General features: G+C 40.4%; 1 protein-coding gene across 3 annotated transcripts in view; it reads left to right on the top strand.

The window, feature by feature from the left end:
- Positions 1-18,007, top strand: part of ctbp2a (C-terminal binding protein 2a) — a 249,401-nt gene that overhangs the window by 101,538 nt on the left and 129,856 nt on the right. For all 3 annotated transcript variants that reach the window (XM_078413605.1, XM_078413608.1, XM_078413606.1), the window contains exons 2-3: positions 928-1,096; positions 8,555-8,632. In XM_078413605.1, the coding sequence (XP_078269731.1) occupies positions 1,048-1,096; positions 8,555-8,632 (127 nt within the window). In that variant the 5' untranslated portion in view covers positions 928-1,047. The remainder of the gene's footprint in view (positions 1-927; positions 1,097-8,554; positions 8,633-18,007) is intronic.

Raw genomic sequence — 18,007 nt, 5'->3', positions numbered from 1 at the left:
AGGTTTCCTATTTGGTATGGTGTTTAGTGATGAAAAACAAAGAAACAAAGACACCACCTGCAGATTCCCTTCTGAGATTCACACCAGCCTGACCAGGAAATATATATCTGCTCCTTCCAGGACCAGGACCAAATCCTAGAACTCTGTCCCGAACAGCACTGTGGGAGAACCTGGTGCTTATGACCATAAACTAATCTGGATTAGAATCTCAGAGTGTCACAGAGAGGTACAACACAGAAAGAGGCTCTTCGTCCTAACTTCTCCATGTCTACCTTTTGACCCATCCACATTAATCCCATTTGTCCATATCCGTGTATGACTTGCCTATTCAAGTATCAGTCTAAATGACTCTTAAATGCAGTGATTGTATCTGTCTCCACCACTTCCTCTGGCAACAAGTTCGAGCTATCAATCGCTCCCTGTGTAAAAAAAAACACCATACCCTCAGATCCCCTATAAAACTCGTTCCTCGCACCTTAATCATATAGTATCGCTCTGCTGACTGGAGAGCAGGAAACAAAAGCTTTCCTCTGTACCTTGGTACATGTGACAATAAACTAAACTGAACTGAAGTAGACCTATTCCCTGTTGCACTTGATACCCCTACCATGGTAAAAACATTTCTCACTCTATCCTATCTATGCCTCCCACAATAATGATATACCTTTTGGCAGGATAGTTCTCAGCGTCTTTTGCTCCATGGAAAACAAGCCCATCCTATCCAATCTCAAAAGGCAACATCCTCTGCACCCTTTGCAACACATCCTTGGGATTGATAGAGATGTTCTTTTTCAGAAATTGTATTGAGACATCCTAACAAAAGTCTTTTCTGTTTTATTGAACCGCACCGACTTAGCAGAGGGTTTATATTCAATATCCACGTTGTTCCAGTTTCACTAACTACTGTCTCTTCAAATCTCCTTTCAGGATTTGGGTTAGAGTTATGCACTTGGACTCTTGTGGATTCATCTGACTAGTGAACACCTTGAACACTGTTTGGTTCTTATAGTGGAACAAATTCTTCAAGGGGCACCGTTGACATCTCTGATGGACAAGCACAAAGTGAAGAGGCAACGATTGGATCGAATTTGCGAAGGTATGCGGACTGTTACATGGTCTTTGGCAAAAAATAGAAGGTGTAATTCAGGAACATCTTGGTCATTAGGCCCAATAATATGTGTTTTCAAGAGAGAGTTAGATTTAGCTCTTGGGGCTAAAGGAATCAAGGGAAAAAGCAGGAACGGGGGGTACTGATTTTGGATGATCAGCCATGATCATATTGAATGGTGGTGCTGGCTCGATGGGCCGAATGGCATCCTTCACCTATTTTCTATGTTTCTATAAGTTATGTTTCTATAAGTTAAGCTGCAACTCGAAGAGCAAATTTTCGTTTGGACTTTGCTGCATTTACTTCAACTGTAATGGCAATTTTAGCATAGCTCTGTGGATGGTGCACTTGCCACAGAGGCATACGCTTGTGTTGCAGTGAAAAGGGATAATGAGTAAACTGATATTTAAGGGGCCTTTAGAGAAGTGATCATAATATAGAATTTTTTATAAAGATTGAATGTCATTTACTTTAATGTGATAATGAGGTATTAAATTTAGCCAAAACAAACAATGAGGGCATGGAGTGTGAATGAACAATGGTAGATTGGGGAACTGCATTCTACCGTATGGAAGAAATGGCTGACATTTAAAGAATTGGTATATGGAATACAGCAAATGGATTGTTCTTTAAAGCTGAATCATCCAACCAGTCTCGGCCAATGAGGAAAGTTAAAGACCATATTTTGTCTAAGGGAAAGGTTTATGGTAGCCCAGCAAGTGGAGTAAACCTGGCGATTGGGTAAATTTCAGAATTCAGCAAAGGACAATCAATAAATTGATAAGATAGAGTACAATAAGAGAGTAATCTAGTGATGAATGTCACAACAGAATGTCAAAGCTTACATAGAAAAGTAACATAAAAGATTTGCAAAAGTTGTTGTTGATCCACTACAGAGAAAGGAAATTGCAGGGAAGTTAAACAAATATTTTATGCCTGTCTTCATGCACCTAAAAAAACCCAGAGCATAGTGGAGGTCTAGGGTGAATGAGCTGCTGAAAGGAAATTATGTTAGAGGTAAAAAGATATTGGACAAATGAATGGCACTGCATCCCATGGTTTAAAAGATGTAGCCATGGTGATGGCAGATACTTGGTTCTATTGTTTGGAAAGGGATAAATGTATCCCCTCAATTTAAGGAAAGTAGGACCTTGCTGGATTGATTCATGAGATGGGAGTTTGTGTTGTAATGAGGACACGTTAAGCAGACTGAGTCTGAATGCTCTAGAATTTAGAAGAATGAGGGGTGATCCTGAGGAAACATTTAAAAACAATTATAGGACTTTACCAGCCGTTTCAGAGATGATGTTTCCACTGGGTTAAAGCCAAATTATCATAGATGTTGGCCATTCAGGAATGATATGAAAGCGAATTCTTCACCCAGACCATTGTGAATTGTTGGAATTTTCTACCTGAGGGGGCTGTGGAAACTCAGTCACAGAGTGAATTCAAGATGAGAATGACAGACTTTAAGAATATTGAGGGAAATGGCATTAGTGCTGGAAAGTGGCGTTGAGGTGACTGATGGGTTATGACATTGAATGATAGAGAAGGCACAAGGTGCTGAAGGGTTTCTGCTGGTTCTGTTTCTTATTTTATGTTCTCATGTAAAAAAAAAAAAAGCTACACTGACAGGAATATTTAACCTTGCATGAAATCTTGATTGGCAGCCAGATTTCGATCAGGTAGAGAGGAAGGTACCAAGTTGAAGAAAACCAGGGATGATTCTGCCTTGGCTATCATTTCACCTTTGACCAGCATGCCCAAGACAGAAACCCAATTATTTCTATCCCTGCACTGTGAAAATTGTCTGGTGTGCCTCTATACACAGCAACACTTAACACACTGGTTGCCTTTGACATGCTCCAAGGCTACAGAAGGTACAATATAAATCTAAGTTTTTTTAGTGGTGCAAAATAAATAAATGGAGGTAAATGCTTGGTCAACAAAACACATCCGCCTCGACCTGTGCATGAAGATGATTGTTGACTAATGTGCACTCGTTAGATTTGATTTGGATTTGGATTTGAGTAAAAACTGACTTTTCCTGGTCTGGACACCTCGAATACTACTTAACTGTGATGAAATTGTAATTTTAAGAATAAGATGTGATTTCGACATTGTAACCTTCCTATTATTTATTGATGATGGGTATGCTTCTGTAGACGAATAAGGAAGAGTCAAACAGAAGATATGGTCGATGGAAAGATAAATGGATTGGAGTAGACAGTGGGTTTCTGATCTTACTTGATTCTTGGCCATGTTCAGGCTAAGAGAATGATATCCTCCCCTTAGTTCTTTAATTTGCATTGTCCAATCCGAGTGAGGAATGCCTGCCCTCCCCTCTCCCCTGCCTCCTTTTCTACTGTCAGGCAGTTTTATAGGGCACTTCTTAGAGGCTTGGAATCTGAACGCACTCTACTAGAACTGAACGTTGTCAATTTCAATATACTATCCATTCATGTTTTATAGATTAAAAATACATTATCTTCAATGAAGAATATTTATTGGCCTCATAAAAACTATGCCCGGACCTTCTGAATGCTTACCATGTTGTTAAGACACATTTTATGTAGATGCCATCTGCATTAGGTCGTCAGTTACACTCGCATTTGCCATTGGAGCTATGACAATGCATGAAGAAGACAGTGCTGCAATATGAACAGATTTATTTGCATAGCTGTCCTCCTTTAGATCATCCAAGATTATTTTCTAACCTGAGATTATTTTATAGTTTATACATTCTTTTAATAATTGTGGCAGAAGAGAGCAAAGCCTTTCTAGCCAGATCTGAACCTATTCTAAATGTCTGCGTCAGACTTTATTGTGACTCAATGTGAGATAGGTAGAAGTTAATTGGAGCAAACAATGGCTCAAAGACACACACTGACTAATGCCTATGATCAGCTTGAAGAAGGGTCTCGACTCGAAACATCACCCATTCCTTCTCTCCAGAGATGCTGCCTGTCTGGCTGAGTTACTCCAGCATTTTGTGTCTATCTAATGGCTATGAATTCCACTTGTGGACAACCACTTCTAATGCAATGATTGGACAATTAAATGCCCCCATCCTTGGGAAAGTGTTCTCGTCAGTTCTCTAATGCATTTCATTTAGTGATCATATTTTTATTTTCAATTAAATATTATGGTTGGCTTCACTATTCCTTTGGTTAATGATGGTGGGCCAGTCTTCCAGAGTTCACTTTATGGTATTGATTGTTTTGTGAGCATTTTATGACTCTTCATGGTAAAATCCCTCCAGTTATTTCACTTAATTACTGTTTGTTGGTTGAAAAATGTAGTAATGTTAAATACTCTTGCGTTAACTTCTTGACTAGAATCAAAAGCTGTGGCTCACTGGGATTGTCCACACACCCGGATGGTCCCAGCTTCAGTCCCTATTCCTTGGGAGAGTGTGTCTGTTGTAGCTGGCACGGCAGTAAGGATAGAATGGTTTGGTTACAGCCGCTCGAGGTGAAGTGCAGGACAAGTCGGCCTTGGCTGCCTGTTCACCCTGTTGTGCAGTGGCCCCTGCTGGCAGATATACTGTATGGACATGAAGTTGGGAAGGGATCAGACCTAGCTCTCATGGCAGTACTGAGGTTCAATAAGAGGACTGACATGGGGTTAAGAATCGGCAGGAAACTACTGCTCACCAACCTGTACCCCAGCTTGAAAGGACAGTGGGAGGGGTATGGGGGAGGTTAGTGTGTGGGTGGGGGGGAATTGCAATTCCAAATCGAATTGATCATCATGTTCCTTTGATCTTGTTTAAATATTACTGCCCACATCTCATTTGCTGTTTGGAAAAAGTCCTTTGCAGTGATCACTGTGGTTAAAGCAAGGCTGGTGCGTGGCAGAACGTGAAGGAAAAGCAATGTTCCCACGCCTGGACTTTCATTTGTTCCTGGCCTGGCATCAAATGTATTTTACAGCAGCTTAAGCTTCCCCCTTTGGCTGTGATTTATTAAAGTAAGTTTCATCATTTGGGGGTAATCACGCTTTGTTGTTTTACAAAAGTGGCTTTGAAGACAAGTTAAAAGAGGACGAATAAGCAGCACTGGGCTTCGAGAAATATGCCTTTCTGTCTGATGTTTTTCATCAGATCTGATAGCTACTGATTTGAAAATAACTGGAACAAGGGAACAAATGGTTGTAAAAATTCCACGGTTGCAGATTTGATTATGATTGAAGATTATTTCCAGCTGTGTGCTTTAATTTGACATTTCCTCTTAAAGGGGACCAGTTCAGTGAACCACACTTCAGAATGTTGAGCACCTTAGCCTGTCTGTTTACACAGCTGGCAGCAAAATTGAAAGAGACTGAGCATTAGTTTCTTGCACAGCAAAACTTAGTCACTTACAATGAAAATGTGTTGAAGCATTCATTACACTCACGTCGCCCAATTACTCCCAGATCCCCTGCAAATCTGTATTGAATTTCCAGTTTTTTTAGTCTTAAGGTGCCTCCTCTAATGAAAGAGATCACAGAATAACACCTCCACTGTAATCTGGAACTGCTAACCTTCAGTCAGGTAACGTTTGGGAATAAGGCATTGGAGTGCCTTATTGCCAAACGCTGTCACTTTACATTGATGTAGCAACACTCGATGATAGAGCCAAGTAGAAAATGCAGCACTGGTATTGCACTTCAAACTTAAGATGAAAAAATTCAGTGCAATTTATGGTGACGCCCTGAATTTTACCTGGGAGTGGAAATCAAGCAGGCGATGTGTGGATAAATATAAAATGCTGGAAATATTCAACAGTTGAGGCAGCCTTTGAAGAGAGAGAATTTTTTAAAAGCAAAACATAAACCTTCATCAAGTGGTGAGGCTTTCTCTTTTTGTGCAGATTAAAATAGCTGTTCTATGATGTTAACCTTGTTCTTACTGACTACAGTGGTAAAGCTGTCTTTTAAAACAGGAGTGTAATACGATACGTTGATTTCACCTTTGGGTTAGAGATTATAGATTCGGGTCCACGCCTGGAACTTGATATTCTGGAAAAGTATTAATGGAGGTATTACTTTTTTAGGCGAGATGTTGCACTTATCATTTATTTTGCTTTGTCCTTTAGATTAGGTGTATGATCAAAATCCTGGCCAATTATCTATAACATGTTGCTGTGCCTGGAACCTAGCTGTGCTTGCCCACTGATTCCAACTAATCAGTGAGATTTCTGCACTAAAATAAAGTGCTGTTCGATAGCACGTCCCTTTGATAAAACTATTTTGTTACACCTTATGATTATATTTGCCATCTACTCGAAGCTGTTTTTTCGCAACTGTTTTCATTTATTGCTGAAAGTCGAGGTGAAAATTGTTTTAGTAAAACATATCAGCGAGTGGAGTCCAGATCAGAAGTGAAAACAGTTATTGGCTCCAATTAAATTGCACCTCCCGATGCAGCAACTGAACTGAACTTGGATGTATTGACATAGAGCAGGTTTTCTGAACAGAGGCCCAATCATTGATCTCTGTGAGGCTTCCACTAATTACTGAGTCTTTTGAATTGCTAACTCTTTGAAAATCAGCTTCAAAAAGTTATTATTGCATTTTTTGGGGGGTTTGTCTCTGATTTCACTCTTCAATTTTTAATTTTTTTTTACATGTTTGTCATTGGTGTCATAACTGGGCAGGTAAAACTATTCAGAGTTAGGAAGACTCTCGCTGTGAGGGACGTGTAATCATGTAAATTAATGTTTGCCTTTATTAAGGTATTGAAAGCAATTGCCTCTTTTTAACTTTATATCTGGGGCGGCACATTGGCGCAGCGGTAGAGTTGCTGCCTTACAGTGCCAGAAACCTGGGTTTGATCCTGACTACAGTTGCTGTCTGTACAAAGTTTGTACGTTCTCCCCGTGACCACGTCTATTTTCTTTGGGTGCTCCAGTTTCCTCCTACACGCCAAAGATGTACAGATTTGTAGGTTAATTGGCTTCGGTAAAATTGTTCCTAGGATGTAGGATAGTGCTAGTGTACAGGGTGAAGAAGTGACGGGTACAGGTAGGATAGTGCTAGTGTACATCAGTCTGAAGAAGGGTCTCGACCCGAAACGTCACCCATTCCTTCTCTCCTGAGATGCTGCCTGTCCTGCTGAGTTACTCCAGCATTTTGTGAATAAATAGTGTACAGTGTGGTCACTGGGCAGCACGGACTCGTTGGGCCGTAGGGCCTGTTTCTGCGCTACACTTCTAAAGTCCAAATATTCCTCCTACTGTTAACAATCTGTAAATCTTCCAATAATTTCATCCCATAAATTCAGAATTCGCATTTTACACCTGAAAAGGAAGTCGCATGGATATATTTTTCCGACCCTGAAAGTATTCATTCGGTGGTGAATGCTAATGTGGTTTAAACATTCTTTTGTATAGTATTTCATAAATGTAACTTCTCCTTTGTGTTTGGTTACGTGTGAATGGAGCTGGTTTGGAGAGATGCTTTTAGCTTCTGTCACAACAGTTATGTATGTACCAACCTCAGTGAAATCTAGGCATAAGATCAAGATCTCTCCTTCATGAAATTGGACCCTGATCCGATTACAAAGTTAAAAAATAACAGCGGAAAGAAATTTGCCTGGTTATCAGTGTTGCATATTAGGTGTCTGACAATATCAGTTGCATACGTGGATACAGCTGAGGTTGGCAGGCTGACCTCGACGGTTCTGAGGCCAGGCACTAGCTCTCAGACACCTCCTCTTACCCATCCTTGGGCTATGACCCCACATACAAACACCAGGCTACCACCTCCCAGACCATGGCCAATCTCATCACCTCTGGTGATCTCCCCAGGCCATGTCCTCCAGAGAGGCGATCTGACTGTTGAGTTACTCCAGCAATTTGTGTTCTACGCAAGATTCCAGCATCTGCCGTCCCTTGTGTCTAATATCAGTTCCAATACCCAAATGAGTTCACAGTGGCGCTTTGAGCAATCCTTACAAGGAGTTATTTGGAAAGGGACCAAAAACATGGTTGAAGGGGAAGGTCATTTAATTCATCTCAACCAACCTACTTGTTAATGGTTTTGTTAACTTGCTTCTAATGACTTTATATTACTGTGCAGGAAAAATAAAGTGTTAAGACATGATTTATTTTTTTAAAAGATCTATTGCTTGAATATATATGTCTTCTTTATATGAATATCAATTCCCATTTAAGTGTTTCTGTAGTTATGAGATGTGAGAGCATCCCAACCCAAATTAAGTACTTGGGTGTCTGTCTGAATCAGCTAAATGTTGATGATTTGTAAAGGTTATATGCAGAAACGTACAAGAATAAAATAAACAAAATTCATGCAATGCACGTGCATGCGAAGTTGTGGCTTATAACAAGAGTGCAAATCAACAATTTTAAAAAAAATTACTTCCCCCTCCCCTTGCTCCTGTTTACAATGAAAGACGTGTATTGTCAAACTGCAGGACCCTTATGTTCTTGTTATTTTTTAAAGCGGGGGCTTGGTGGGGAAACCAGCAGCGGCTCACAGAGGAACACAGCAATCTGGCAGGCAAAGCAGGAACAAGGAGAGGTATGTACTCACATTTCAGATAGAGGAAGGCTCGAGACTTCTGAGAAATCCGAGCAGACCATTGGATTATTGTGCGCACAATGTCAAGATTCAAAATAAAGTGTGACACTTATAGAAAGCTTGTACTTCTTTAAAAATCTGAAATTTTGCACAAAATGTTTCCCCCAATTCATAGTAAATGAATAGAATCTGGACCACAGAGTGAGATTGTCTGTAAGCAAAATGGCGCGAAGCTTTAAAAAATCTGAGACGGCTTTCCCTTTAGAACGAATGGTAATGGTTATTATGAATCCGTCAATACTTGTGGTGTTCTACTGTTGAAATGAAGACGCTTCAGACCATCGGAGAGATGTTAACTAATAAAGCTGATTCGGCAAATGTGGCAATGCATTTCTGGTTGAAATCTGGAATGTTTTGGAAGCCACTCGAAGTATTGAATGTCATAGTCTGCAGATCCTATGTACATTGTTGTCAGACTTGTTTTACAGGAAAGTCAGGTAGAAAGGTCTGTAGCATTTATGATCAAAGATGTCTGAGAATCTGAATCACTGCTTCATGCACCCTTGAACTATACAGTGAGAGACCAGTGTTTGCGAGGACGAAAGGTTGTGTTATACATGTATTACCGATGAGTTTAGTATGCATAAATTGTTAAATATTCATGCCGATCTTTGACAAGATGTATTATTTCTATATTTTTTAATGAAATATTGTGTATTTATTCATAATCAAAGTCTGTTGAAGTCCTGCGTTAAATAAGGTGCAAGTAAGGTGGATCATGCCATTCTCCCTGTATTTGAGTTTTCAAAAATGTTTTCAAAATATTTTTGCGCCCAAACTTAAGACTTAATCATAGTAACTCACTTGCAATGAGAATTGCAACACACCTAAATCTGAAGGTCATGGAACTTATTGTCAGCCAACTATTCCTTGTGGACTGCAGCAAACATTGTAAAGTTCATTGAAAAGTTAATTGAAAACTTCAACCAGTACTTGCATATGTACTTTATTTTAACAAATGAAATAAATGCATCTGTGATCGTTGCATTTATTGTGTTGATATGCAGACGAGAAACTTCAAATCAGCCCTGTTGTAGAGAAAATTTATGACTCAAAACTATTGAACTGTAAATAGCATTTTTATTTTACTATATTATGTCACTGTTTACATAACTATGTTACTCTGCATGTAACAACAACATATTTAGACATTCTGAATGTTTTGAAGTATATATCTAATTGCCCAATGATGAGTTATGTTGCCATTTATTGTTTGTTTAAATGCATTAAGGGAAGATGAACCAAATATAGCGAGAAACATCTATGAACAGAAAATGGTGTAGTTGGTCAGCACCTATTAACGTAACCATTTTGTGTATGAATTTGGCCTAGAAATTCATTTACATCATATCCATGGATATAACAGCATTGTGATATAGATCTGCTTTAAAAGGCTTTTAAAAGGTCATGAAATTCTGTGGTATTTGAAAACCAATGTTATCAGGCTCCCTTGTGGCATGCCATTCAGTTGCAGAAATGTTAGGCATTACTGGCCCAATTTCATGCTGCTCCCAGCACTTTGACAAAGCTGGGAGCTTATCAGCCAGTCCTGAAGAGCACTGAATGACACCAACACTGGTCCAGCTCCTATACAATGCTGGTTACTTGATGGGTGCACCAGTGATTCCTGAGGATAAGGAATGTGCTCCGAGGGTTACTAATGGGGAACTATAGAGGCTGGAGGATCACATCATCAGGGGAGAAGAATTACTGGTGTCATATTTATGAAGCAAGGGGCTAGTTGAGGATTGGAACAGGGGGAGACATTTCTGCACTGAAGGGATGTTCTTTCTAAAATGAGACTGGCCTGGCATTACAGGAGGGAGAGCCTCTCGATGGATTGTCCAGACTCGGAGATACCTGCACTGCAGGCAAATGCCCGCTCCACTCCTCCCAATTGCCTCTTACGAGTTAGAAACATAGACATAGAAAACAAGTGCAGAAGGAGGCCATTCGGCCCTTCGAGCCAGCACCGCCATTCATTGTGATCATGGCTGATCGTCCACAATCAGTAACCCGTGCCTGCCTTCCCCCCATATCCCTTGATTCCACTAGCTCCTAGAGCTCTATCCAACACCCTCTTAAATCCATCCAGTGATTTGGCCTCCACTGCCCTCTGTGGCAGAGAATTCCGCAAATTCACAACTCTGGGTGAAAAAGTTCCTTCTCACCTCAGTTTTAAATGGCCTCCCCTTTATTCTTAGACTGTCGTCCCTTGGTTGAGAACATTTTTCCTGCATCTAGCTTGTCCAGTCCTTTTATGATGAGTTGTGAGTTGATGGGGAAGAAGCTGGTGTGGAGGAATAGAAAGTGTAGTGGCCTTCCCAGTCCCTGAATGTTCCTGCAGCTGGGGATTTAAGTCTAAAGGTAACTTGTTCTTCATGGGAGTTTGTGATGCCAGGGAGATAGATGTCTCTTACATCCATGAAGAGGAGTGTTGGTCTAGGCAAATGGGTTTTGTAGCTTTTCTATGGTTACATCAGAATATTTAATGATGCAAGGGTTTAATGTGAGCAGTGTGCATTCTACGCATGTTTAAATATGAAGACACAAGGAACTGCAGATGCTAGAATCGTTTGCAAAACACAAAGTGCTGGAATGATTGAGCAGGTCAGGCAGTATCTGTGGAGCGGAATGGATATTCATTACCTCCACAGATACTGTCTGACCTACTGAGTTACACCAGCATTTTGTTATGCTTAAATATGATCCGGTTTAGTTGATTGGATCTTTGAAGAACATTGGTTTGCCTCTTCATCATTAGTGAAAGGTGAGGTTTCTTCGATGAGTAATTTGATCAATGAGGTTGAAAATGTTGTTGCTGATGAATTTTGGGCATTGATGTCAGGAAAACAGTGAAAGTGAAGATGAATATCTCACACCAAAATATCCATACAATTAGTAGTTGGCATTAAAAGGTCAGGAAATGGACACTGTTGATATGATATCCAGCATCACAAGCGCTGTGTATTTGGTGTTGTGTTGGCTATTTTCAATTAAATGATTTGCTGAGTGGTCCCAACATTTAATAATTGCCCTTGTTGTTTCAGCTTTTCCTGCTTCCACTTTTCCAGAAGCCAATGTTTGAAATAGATGTAGTTTATATCAGCTACATTTCCAACACATTTTTCTAGATATTTTTTAGATTTAGATTTTTTTTTAGATTTAGAGATACAGCGCGGAAACAGGCCCTTCGGCCCACCGAGTCCGCGCCACCCAGCGATTCCCGCACATTAACACTATCCTATACACACTAGGGACAATTTTTACATTTTACCCAGTCAATTAACCTACATACCTGTATGTCTTTGGAGTGTGGGAGGAAACCGAAGATCTCGGAGAAAACCCACGCAGGTCACGGGGAGAACGTACAAACTCCGTACAGACGGCGCCCGTAGTCAGTCTCAGGCGCTGCATTCGCTGTAAGGCAGCAACTCTACCGCTGCTCCACCGCGCCAACATTATTGTTGATGTTGAATATGTAGGCAACATAAACATTTTGTAATTCTAAAAATGGAACATCTTTCCAGCTAACAACTTATTGCGCAATTGTGTAACCTTTGGAATCCAGGAAAAAAGAAAAAATCTGGTTTACAGCAAATCAGACTGTTGCAACAGTTTTAATTTGAAATTCAGAGTTTTTGATTTTTGTGAAGCTTGAAATACTCAACTTTAATCATCTGAAACAAAGGTCAGGAAACATATATTACATATATTCAGCAGTATTATTCAGCAACATTGTGATGTACTTCACTGCCTTACCTTTGATTGTTGAAATTCGCTCAAACAAAAAGTATGTTCTGTGTACAAAAGGCAAGACAAATTAAATATTGCTCCATCAGTTTACTCTCACTTGTTATCAAAATGATGAAAGATTTGATTAACGTACCATCAAGTGGCACTTACTCAACAATAATATACCCACTAATGCACAGTTTCACCAGGGTCACTGGGCTCCAGACATCACAAATATACATCAAAGAGCTGAATTCCAGAGGCGAAGTTCAAGTGCATTCTTGATGCTTGACATCAAGGAGCCTAGTAAAACACATGGTTGAAGCCACATCTGACACAAAGAAAAATACTTGTGATCGGTAGGTATCAATTATCCCTGTGTCGTAATGAGGACATTATTGCAGGGGTTCCTCATCAATGATACTCTTATTATTGGATAATACAGAGTTGTGTACTGATGATTGTGCAATGTTCAGTTCTATTTGCAATTCCTTAGTACAAATGACAGTTTAAGCCAACATTTAGCAAGACCTAGACAACATTCAAGCTAGGGCTGATGAGAGAAGTAGCATTTGCACCAAACAAATGCATGGCAATTGCCTTTTCCAACAAGAGTCTAATCAGTCTAACCAAAAAGCTAACATTGGATTGGCTGAGTGAGTTCATTTCAGTGTTGGAGCCGCAACAGGAGATTTAAAAAGTTAGCCTTTGTATTGTTAATTGAGTACATTTGTGTCGGAGCAGGAGATTTCAAAAGCTACCTGTTGGTTTAGTTGAGTGAGTTTATTTCAGTGTCGGTGCAGCAGCGGAAGATTTCAAAAGGCAGCTGCTGGATTGGTTGAGTGATTAAAATTGGCCAATTTAAAGGCAAGGTGTAGTGGAGTATCCATGTTGCAAGAGAGGCTGTCTGGAGGTAAAGTGTAAGTGTGAGGCTTTGGCTCAAGAGCAGAGGGTGACAGGTGGTAATGGTGTCAGGGGTTATGGGGAGAAGGCAGGAGAATGGGGTTGAGAGGGAAAGATAGATTAGTCATGATTGATTGGCGGAGTAGACTTGATGGGCCAAATGGCCTAATAATGCTCCATGAATTTATGAAAAGAACGGTGTGTTGTTCCTTCTATGTGATTGTTGTGCTTTTTTTTCCTTTTGATTTTAGTGCAGTAGAGATGGCAGGTAGAATGGTGGAATGTTCTTCCTGAAGGATGAGGGAAGTCAGTGAAACTGCTGGTATCCCTGATAAGTACACTTGTAGTGAAGGTGCAGCTCCATATAGATCGCTTTAGGGAACTGGAACTGCAGTTAGATGACCTCAGGATCATTCGCAAGAATGAGAGCTTAATAGATAAGAGTTATAGCAAGGTATTTATGCCTAAAGGTACAGGACGAGAGTAGATGGGTGACCACAAGGAAAGGGAGTAGGTGGGAGATGGACAAGTTTCTCAATGAATATTTTTCCTCTGTTTTCATTGTGGAGATTGGGGAACTTCGGACAGTTAATGGAGATGTCTTGAAGACGGTCCATATTACGGATAAGGATGTGCTGGACATTCTAAGGCATATGAAGGTAGATAAATCTCCTGGGCCTGGTCAGATATATCCGAGGACAATGTGAGAAGCTAGAGAAGAAATTGCAGGAGCCCTGGCTGAGATATGTGAATCAGCACCTCTCACAAGTGAGGTGCTGGAAAACTGGAGAGTGGCTAATGTTGTGCCTCTATTGAAGAAGGGCTGCATGGAAACGCCTAGGAACAAAAGACCAGTAAACCTAACATCACCATAGGCAAGATACTTGAGAGGATTCTGAGGGATAAGATATATATGGACTTGGATAGACTGAGATTAGGAATAGTTAGCATGGTTTTGTACGTGGCAGATCGAGCCTTACGAATCTGGTTGAGTTTTTTGAAGTAACCAAATAGGTTGATGAGGGCAAATCTATAGACATTGTTTATATGAACTTCAGCAAGGCACTTGACAAAGTTCTGTACGGTAGGTTGCTCCGGAAGGGTAGATCGCATGGGATCCAGGGAGAGCTAGCTGACTGGATGGAGAATTTACTTAATGGAAGGAAGTAAAGGGTGATGGTGGAAAGTTGTCATTCAGGGTGGAGGCCTGTGACTAGTGGTGTGTCTCAAGCATTGATGCTGATCCCATTGCTGTTTGTGGTTTATATCAATAATTTGGATGAGAATTCAGAGGGCATGATTAGTAAATTTGCAGATGATATTAAACTAGGTGGTATCTTAGATAGCGGAGATGGGTGTCAAAACCTGATTTATTCTGTTATAGGAAGGATATTGTTAAGCTGGAAAGAGTGCAGAGAAGATTTACAAAGATGTTGTCAAAACTAGAGTGTCTGAGCTCTAGGGAGAGGTTGGGCAGACTAGGACTTTATTCCTTTGAGTGCAGGAGGCTGAGGGAGATAGATAAGGTGAATACACATGTCTTTTACCCAGAGAGGTGGAATCAAGAACCAGAAGACAAAGGTTGAAAGTGAGAAAGAAGAGATTTAACAGGAACCCGAGTGGCAACTTTTTCACACAGAGAGCGATGGGTATATGGAATGAGCTGAGGAGGTAGTTGAGGCAAGTCCAATAACAACATTTAAAACATATTAAGACAGGTACATGGATAGGAAAGGTTTAACGGGATATGGGTTAAATGTGGGCAGGTGGGACTAGCATAGATGGGACATCTTGGTCAGCAGGGGCAAGTTGAGACAAAGGCCTGTTTCTATGCTATATGACTCCATGACTTTATAACCTCTTGATATTCAAAGATATTACCATCACTGATATCCTGGGCTCAGAAACAAATTGGAGTCAGTCAGGTAAATACTGTGGTTGCAACAGCAGGTTGGAGGTCTGTATCCTGCAGTAATTAACCCACTTCCTGAATTCCAAAACATTCTCACCATTGACATGGTGAAAGTCAAGAGCATGAGAGAATATTCTCCACTCACCTGGATGACTTCAGCTATATGAACAATGAAGAGGATGAACACCTTCCAGAACAAAGAAGGCCTTTTGATTGGCATCCCATCTACTATCCTGAACCGTCGTTCCTGCCACCACCATGGCTGCAACGTATATGAAATGCATTCAAGTTATTCAGCTAGATTAATGTGGTGTCACGTCTCAAACCTGCAACCTCTGCCATAAAGGACAAAGGCAACAAGTACATGAGTGTACCAACCCCTGCAGGTTCCCCTCCAAGTTGCACATAAACCCGGTTTGGACATACATTGCTGTTTCTTCATAGTAGCCAGGGTTAAACCATGAAACTCCCCATCCAATACTATAATCAAGATGTCACCTCACCCAAAGGACTGCACCACTTAATACATTGGCTCAGTACCATCTTCTCAAGGGCAATTAAGCTCGGTAATAAATGATGGGCTTCTGAAAAATGAATTGAAAAATTATTTTTGCAAACATTAAGCATTTTCTGCTGCAATATGCTTAATAATCCAAATAAGCTATGGATTTGAATATATTTATGCGCAGGTTTATTTATCTGTTCTTTGTAATGTTGGATTTGTGGGTGTGCAGGCGTGAAAGCAAAGAAGCTTGCACAGATTCAAGTCGAACAGACTTTATTTATAAATCACATCCAATTCATCCTGAAGGCACTGATAAGATTAACAAAAGACATTTGAACATGTTAGACGGAATGGAACCATAAATCCATTGAGTACTCTTACTCCATTGCCATGCTGAAATAATTGTATGGTAGAATTTTTATTGTCTAAGCAGCCTTAGAGGCTCATTGAGAGAGTTTTTACATTTAGATTGCAATGGAATAACTCTGCTAAATAGTTTCAGTTTTGTAGAAACTGCAAAGTGGTAGCAGATTCACGAGTCCGGTCCTAAGAACAGTAATGGACCACACTTGATTGATTGATTGATACAACATGGAAATGGGCCCTTTGGCCCACCAAGTGAATGTCGACCATCGATCGTACATTCACATTAATTCTGTTTGGCCACTTTTGGATACACTTGCTACACACGACAGGCAGCTTACAGAGGCCAAACAACCTGCAAACCCGCATGTCTTGGGATTTGGGAGGATACTGGAGGAAACGCACGTGGTCCCAGGGAGAACATGCAAACTCCACACAGACACCAGCCAAGGTCAGGATTGAACCCAGGTCTGTGACACCGGGTGGCAGTAGGTGTATCAGCTGCGCCTCTGTGAAGTGCACATACATTCACTACTTAGATTAGACATCTCATGCAGTCAACTCCTGTACAGGAGAAGTCTGTGTTTAAAATGAACTTGAGTCAATTCAGATGTACAATGAATCACCATGGAATGACATACAAGGTATGAAGTAATAGAGTGCATGCCCATAAGAGCAATGATGATACTTCTAACGTGTGCTCTGCCTCACTGACATTTACTACATTTGTTGCATTCATTCTCTGATCTGATGCTGATAAATGCAGCTCAGGAAAATCTTCTGCTTTTACGCGTAAATGAATGAGAGCGGATGTGGTCCTTGGAATGCTCTAACGGGGAGGTGAATTCCAACCTGAATGGGGACAGAACCAAAAATTGAAATCAAGGATGGAGATAGTGGATGTGAAATGGTAACATTAGTTCAGGGAAACATTATTAACGTCAGAAAGGGGGATATTTGGAGACAACACATTTGGAGCTCAAAAACATTAATTCTTGAGTAGGAGTAGGTTACTGACCTGAATTGTAGGGAGGAAATAGAAGAAATGCACAGGCTAATTGGAGACACGAGTTGGGAATTCAAGATTTTCTTTTGAGAAGATTTGACTTACTTGTTTATCAGTTGGAGTAAGGAGGTACATGAAGATAAGATAATGGAATTCCTTAGACAGTTATTTTAGTTTTTCACAGATCTTTTGATGTGGATCTGGCTATGAATAATCAAATGGGTTGGATGGATGAATTAATTGGTATGAATGAATATGGGGAGTAGGTGTCCATAATCGTGATATTCTGAAAATTCAGCAAGAGAAAGCATAATGTGTTTGGTAATATGTTCAAAGCATGCATAAATCAGTGCAGGCAATGGTTAGCGTAGTAATTTAAGTTTGTAATGCTTTAGTGATTAACATAGTGAAATGCTGCAGGAATACCATTGCCTGCAAGCCATGCACCAAGTGTTAGTGAACATTGATTTCTTGCTTCAGTACTGTTTCAAAATCTGAGAACTCCCTCCCCAAGATCATCTTGGGAGTGTGTAAAAATGTTGGCCAGTATAATTTATCAAAGGTACCAGATAAATCCTTAATTCATTCATTTTAATGGCTCGTCATAGAACCATCTGGGGTTTATCCACCAGTCTATGCCTGGGAGTTAATGATGCTTGTGTCGAGTCCCTGAACTGTTTAACATCAAGCGGCTTGAATTATATTAGCATTTACACCATGAATTTCCCATCAGGATCTGCACAACATGGTAAATGAACAGATTAACCCTTTTCTGCTTGCATTAAAAGACACCAGATCACAAAATCATGAACTGGCAATTATTCACTAACCTTAAAAGGCACTGAGATGCAGCCTAAAGGCAACCCCTGTGTGATGGAAATTTGCACTTAC

This window comes from Rhinoraja longicauda, chromosome 16, assembly GCF_053455715.1.
Source record: "Rhinoraja longicauda isolate Sanriku21f chromosome 16, sRhiLon1.1, whole genome shotgun sequence".
Taxonomy (NCBI): Eukaryota; Metazoa; Chordata; class Chondrichthyes; order Rajiformes; family Arhynchobatidae; genus Rhinoraja; species Rhinoraja longicauda.
The sequence above is the reverse complement of the archived record's forward strand: the minus strand, read 5'-3'. Positions and strand labels throughout refer to the sequence as shown.